Genomic DNA, 6,459 nt, shown 5'->3' on the forward strand with positions numbered 1-6,459 from the left:
TTTTTCTCACACCATTGAGGGCCCTTTTCTGCTCAAGGGCCCCAGATTGATCTTATGGTCAATACGGTCATATGGTAATATGGTCATAACGTGTTGTTGTTTTTCATATATGAAAAATGCTTGAAAGACAGGTGACATTCTTTATTTTATTATTAAACTGCACATAGGGCTGTGGGAACATAGACACGCTCCCGTATCTACTAGATAGCATGACGATGCAAAAATGCCTACATGGATCCTTCCAGACTTCCCATGATCATTCTACAGAGCGGACACACCTGGGGTGACGTATGTGTTTTGCCGACGCAGGGTACGTCACGACGTAGGAGGAGCGTGCGTGACACATCAAAAACTAGATGAAAACAGACAGACAGCACAGAGAGCTAACACACATCGAGGATAAAACCACGGAGAGAGTCAGAATAAATCTTGTCAGTTTAAAATAACATTGACGCGTCTTACTATAAGACGACATATCGACGAGGAGAGGTGATTTGGTGAGTAAAAAGAACGATTTAACGAACGCTAAGGTTAGCTCTCGGATTAGCCCAGCTAGCTTCATCCGGTAGCTACCTTTAACTCTGGACAACAACACTATGTTAATAACGATGTTAATTGGTTTTAATCTTTATAATAATTAATATTTTCACTCGCTTAAAATAAACGTTTCCTTCACTCGAGTTAGATAAATGTATTTGAACTGTTTTACTCAGCAACAAACAAGCTAGCTGTTAGCATTTGAGTAAAATAAATAGATAATTCTTACAGGTGTCGATTTGAAAAAAATTAAGTATTATATTGATTTGATGACAACACAGTCTACATTTGTGTTTGTTAAGTTACATTCCTGCTATGTTTGCTATACAGTCCTACACAATGTTGTACCTTGTTACGTAACTAAACTAGCCCATAAATAAGTCATCCTGGCCTAGCTCTCAGTCGACTTATCACATGTTGTTCTTGTGTTATTATCTAGTCTATGGTTATTATCTGGATAAAGGAAACATAGCTGTAAAGTGTTGACACGGTGGTTGTAATCTTCTGTTTAAACTTATGTTGATGGTTAATGACTCAGCTAATGTTAGCCAGTAAACAAGCAACTAGTGAGCTACAAGGTTCCCACGGTCATGAAATTCCTGGAAAAGTTATGACATTAGAAAAACTGTTTTCCAGGCCTGGAAATGGTTTGGAATTAGGTAAATGTTTTGGAAAAGTTTTGAATTGGTGATTGCCCGATCTGATATCAAAGATAATGGATATAAGACAGGCTGCATGAACTTGGACCCCGCATCACTCTTACCATGTCAAAAAGCTTTTTAATATTGTGTGATCTGGGTCCAAACGCTTCCTCTGAATGTAGTTATAAAATGCAGCCATCATTTAGTGAGATGTCAAAACACCTGTTAAAAGGCAGGAAATGACATCTACGCTGTTAAAACATTTCTGGGGGAGGACTCTTTGTTAAACCTTTTTTAAACTACTTAAATTAAGTCACGGAAATGGGGTAAAATATGATGGAAAAGTTTTGAAAATTCAATTTGCTGTCTGCACTTATTCTGTCACGGTTATAATAAGTAATAAAAACAGTATTCATTTTTCTCCCTCCCTTTTCAGGTTGCTGAGATTTCATCACTGCGGGCAGCCGAGATGGAGTTTCCAGATCTGGGGGAGCACTGCTCTGAGAAGACCTGCAAACGTTTAGGTGTGTAACTTTATGTCTGAAATACATCTGTGTTTTTTTTTTTAGTTTTATCCTGTTAAGCTTTCTTTGAACTCGAAGTTTGGACGCCTTATCTAGCAGAACTCCTGTATCTTCACACATCATTTAAAGCGCTGAGGTTGACTAACAAGATGCTCTTGGATGTTATGAGATTTAGGCACAAAAATAGAGATACTAGAGCCTTTGTGGTGGCTTCCCCTAATCCTTGGAAAAGCTTATCTATTCATAAAAGAACCTGCTAAGTATCGGTTTAACATGACGTTTTGACACCTCATCTAGCAAAACTCATAAGAGACATATTTAAAGTAGAGTCTGACAGGTGTATCAGTCAGCCGTTATTAAGATAAGATACTCCTTTATTAGTCCTACAGTGGGGAAATTTTATATTATTGCAGCAGCAAATGGATAGTAAAAATAGAAGAGGAAAAATAGAAATAATAAAGAACAATTAATAAGTAAGTACTCAAACAAACAACAGTAGTAAAGAATATAGTATAAAAATAGTTACATTATGTACAAAAGTGGTATTGGTGTCAATTTTTTTTTTAGATTTAATGATGCATTTTTAATATTCAATGGTTTTTTCGATATTATCGGCCGTTATAAGTTACAGTATATAGGCAGCATTTTATGTGTATTTGACCCTTTTTCTTAATTCAAGTTTAATGTATGTATGTTTTTGTTTGTTTGTCTTGCATGTTTTTTTAATTCTTTGGTAATTCTTCTTCTTCTTCTTCTTCCTCCTTCTTCTAATTAATTCCCAAAAAAGTTCACCGTTTTGCTGCACTGATGTCATTTTATACAATGAAGTTTTTTGTTAAACTGTAAATATTATACCTTCATAACATTTATCTATATATTCTGTACATTATTATTATTGGCCAAAATGTCCAGTATCGGTTGGGCTCTGATTTAAAGCACTTAGGTTGACTAACAAGATGCTCTTGAATGTTATGAGATTTAGGCACAAAAATAGAGGCGGTGAAGCCTTTGTGGTAGCTGCCCCTAATCTCTGGAAAAGCTCATTTATTCATAAAAGAACCGCTCAGACCCTTTAAGTCACTGCTGATGACCCGCTTCCTCTTGTTGGTAATCAACTTGACTTTATTTTGACAACCTGAGTTCATCATCTATTATGTCGCAATGATATCATTTTCTTTTATTTCTATGTGTTATTCATTTTTATATTTATTTAATTTGGTATTTTCAGGTCAACTGTGGTTGTTTTTAAATGTGCTCTACAAATAAGTTTTGACTTGATATTTAAAAGTCTATCTGACATTACAGACTTCCTTCCCATGAGATGTGACGCCTGTCAAGAGATCTTCTGCAAGGACCACATAACCTATGCAAATCACAAGTGCACGTCATCCTACAAAAAGGTAAGTACACTTAGTTTAGTTAATGTAGCTACACAAAAAAGAGTGTTTTGTATCATAATGGTAGTTATAACATACAGATGATCCTACTAGAATAAACTGGAGATTGGAGATGTTGGAAAATCCTATTACTACATCCTGATATTTTTTGGATGACATTTATGAGTAATCCCTTCCTGCATTTTATTCTTTGTCAAGATCCTGTTTCAACAAGACTTTATTCTGTCCAGGTCAGACTTGACGGTGGTGACAATAATATCTTCATCCGTTTTAGATCTGTAGTCCTGTGTTTGATTCATTTCTTTGTATTTTATGGTTTCCTGTGTAGGATGTCCAGGTCCCAGTTTGTCCTTTGTGCAACATCCCTATTCCCGTGAAGAGAGGAGAGATGCCCGACATTAAAGTCGGTGAACACATTGATCGAGATTGCAAATCAGACCCAGCACAAAGGAAGAGAAAGGTGAATATATTTCAGAAGTGTTTAAACTTACAGTCACTTATAATTTAAATCTCAGTAACAGAAGACTTACAGACAACTTTTTTTCTTCCTACCAGATTTTCACAAATAAATGCTCTAAAGGAGGCTGTAAGCAGAAGGAAATGATGCGAGTGACTTGTGACCAGTGCCATTTAAACTACTGTCTTAAACACCGACACCCATTAGACCATGATTGTAAGACTGATACAAAACCTCTGTCCAAAAGCGGGTAGGTAAAGCCACACTACATCTTCACATAATGCTTTTCTTTCATCTGAACCATTACAGGAAGAATGTTTGACTTATTTCATTTGTATTTTTTTGTCTTAGACACGCTGCTGTAATGAGGACTCAGGGTTCCTGCTCCACCTCCGCCTCTGCTTCTAGTTCATCTGGCTCAGGAAGCTCTAGACCCGTTTCTAATGGTATGAATGCAAATAACAGAGGCCACAGCAGTGGGTAAGCACATCTATTTGGTATTGATTTTGAAAGGTTTCATGGCTTATAGTCTTTAAATAATTTTTTGTACTTTTTAATTTGACACCTTTTAATAATAACTCTTCCTTTTCCAGCTCTGCCCCTCGGATCCCCACTTCAGTTTCAGCACAGAATGTAATACCACCATCAGCATCATTTCAAGCTGGGATGGTACGCATATTATATAAATGACATCATCTTATAATTGTTCCTACACTGCAAAAAAAAAAGAAGAATGAAAACATGAGTGTGCTGCTTGTGCTGTCCTTATAGACGGAGGAGCAGGCTTTACAAAGGGCTCTGGAAATGTCTTTGGCTGAGTCGCGGGTAAATGTCCAGCCAACCCTTAGGTGAGTAAAGCAATAAGTGAAATCTTTTTATCAGCTTGACAAACCATCCTCACACACATAGCAGGCTTTTTTGAATTGAAACAGTGTGTTTTTCCCGCTGACCTTGATTCTGAAAGCAAACAGCGCTGCTAGCAAAGCTATTGAGATTCTGGTTATTCTGCCAAAGAAAGAAAGAAAAAAAGAAAACCTTCATAAATGGCACAAAACAGGTTTTTCTTTGACAGGGAAGAAAAAAGAAAACTGGTAGCACTCATCAAGCAAACATGCCACTCTTAAGGTCAGTGTACCTGCAGAGTGTGGTCTGATACTTTTACTAATTTCCCCAAAGTTGTCAGAGTTGATAACAATTCAGCTGATTTACACTTCATTGGAGGCACGGGGGGGGGGAGGTTTAAACGTCTTCAGGTTCCAAAGGGGAGCATAATATAATAAAAGTTTGGGAGGCACTGGATTAAAGCATTTAAAAAAATATTTCAATAACTTTAAGTATATATAGAAAGTAATGAGGAGTTTGGCCTCTAATGTCACCTTCTCAACTTCCTGCAGATATTAACTTGTCCACAGGAAGTAAGATATTAATGTTAGGCTCTGAAGTGCATCTCATCCTCAGTCCTAATCATTTCAGCTGTATTGGTTGTTATATAAAGGGAAACTTCTATATTTTTCAACCAGATTTTTGCAAGTCATGACTGAAACACTTAAAATAACAATCTGAGGCTATCAGTGGCAAAAAAGCACTTTGAGTTGAAGTATTATTTCTCTGTCAGATTACAGTGCAGACTGTTTAACGGCTGCTGGCTGAAGTGTTCTCACTCAATACTGCCACAATTTAAGAAATTGTTGTCCCCATCTGTTTCTCAGACACAAAATGATGAGAATGATGTTCAAAATACTGAAGTTTTAATGTAATGTGCTGCCATTGAGATAGTTTGATTGTAAGATGTAATAAAGGAATAAACAGACTTTTATATTCACCTTTTAAATTTAATCTCTTAAGGCCCTTTTTAAAGTGCTACTAACCAGGATTAAGTGTCCATTTGGAGAGTATTTTTACTTGTAACTTTTTTGTAGGGTTTTCTCATAAGCAGGTTTTTGTGAACATGTATTGAAAAAGTCAGTCTCACCTATAGTAGCTCTTAGTTTTCTCCCCCAAAACTTTGAATTCATTAAATAAGAGTGTGTCTAAGAGGGTTTTTTTGTGTGTGTGTGTGTCTCAGCCCTCAGGAACAGGAGGATTTGGCTCTCGCTCAGGCTCTCGCTGCCAGTGAAGAAGAATACAGACGCCAGCAGCAGAGACAACAGGTATCCGGAAAGCTTAGCCGTCAATAGCATGCTAACAGGAACACATGTAGGTACACTGTCCTTATTGTGACCCATCCTTTTTGAGCTTAGTTAGCTGGCACCAGTTGAAACAGGAATAATTTTTTACTTCATATTCTTTTGAATTTTTTTAATGATTGTATGAAATGTGAAGTTAAAACAGTGTCTTTGTTTCTAACTGTATTTTCTCTTTGTTTAGGGGAGGGAGTCCAAACCATCGAACTGCAGCCTTTCTTAATGTTGGACCACCATTTAGACTTCAAGCTGTGCTAATTACATACTAGAACCTGCACATCTGGTATTATCAGTATCAATGATTGTGAAATAAAAGAACCTCTTCAAAGTTTCTCAGACATTACCGCCTTCCACAATATGAAGCACATACTTTCCTAGCAGGATCAGTCATTTTTACTAATGATTTGCTCTGTACATATTTTATATGCTGATCATGAAACCATTATATTATCGTATATGAATATTGAATAAATTATTTCAAAGATGCACTCTGAATGTTGAATTCCTCTATTGATTTCAGTTTGAAGACGCACGTTCAGGGGTGAGACCTGTCAGGACAATCGGCAAGTCCAATAGAGTTGGGGAGTGGAATAATTACATATTTTATTGTGGTTCTGAACAGATGGGGTTTGGGTTACTGCTCAGAATTAGTAGAAAATTTGATAGGGGAAAAAAGGAAAAAGAAAAGACTTCTTTTCCACAAGTCAAGTTCTTTATCGT

At 36.7% G+C, this 6,459-nt stretch overlaps 1 protein-coding gene across 2 annotated transcripts; it reads left to right on the top strand.

The window, feature by feature from the left end:
• The first annotated feature begins 357 nt into the window (after nucleotides 1-357).
• On the top strand, nucleotides 358-6,227 carry zfand2a (zinc finger, AN1-type domain 2A). Of its 2 annotated transcripts, XM_053339281.1 has the most exons (10): nucleotides 358-497; nucleotides 1,615-1,702; nucleotides 3,008-3,102; nucleotides 3,428-3,559; nucleotides 3,655-3,806; nucleotides 3,908-4,036; nucleotides 4,150-4,225; nucleotides 4,328-4,404; nucleotides 5,622-5,706; nucleotides 5,924-6,227. In XM_053339281.1, exons 2-10 carry the CDS (start codon nucleotides 1,648-1,650, stop codon nucleotides 5,960-5,962), a joined length of 840 nt encoding a protein of 279 aa, XP_053195256.1. In that variant the 5' UTR covers nucleotides 358-497; nucleotides 1,615-1,647; the 3' UTR covers nucleotides 5,963-6,227. The 2 variants fall into 2 exon arrangements, with proteins under 2 accessions (XP_053195256.1, XP_053195257.1); XM_053339282.1 differs by lacking the exons at nucleotides 3,908-4,036; nucleotides 4,150-4,225; nucleotides 4,328-4,404; nucleotides 5,622-5,706; nucleotides 5,924-6,227 and having other exon boundaries at nucleotides 3,655-3,810.
• The last annotated feature ends 232 nt before the right edge of the window (nucleotides 6,228-6,459 follow it).

The sequence above is a fragment of the Scomber japonicus genome, chromosome 18 (genome assembly GCF_027409825.1).
Source record: "Scomber japonicus isolate fScoJap1 chromosome 18, fScoJap1.pri, whole genome shotgun sequence".
NCBI classification, from domain to species: domain Eukaryota; kingdom Metazoa; phylum Chordata; class Actinopteri; order Scombriformes; family Scombridae; genus Scomber; species Scomber japonicus.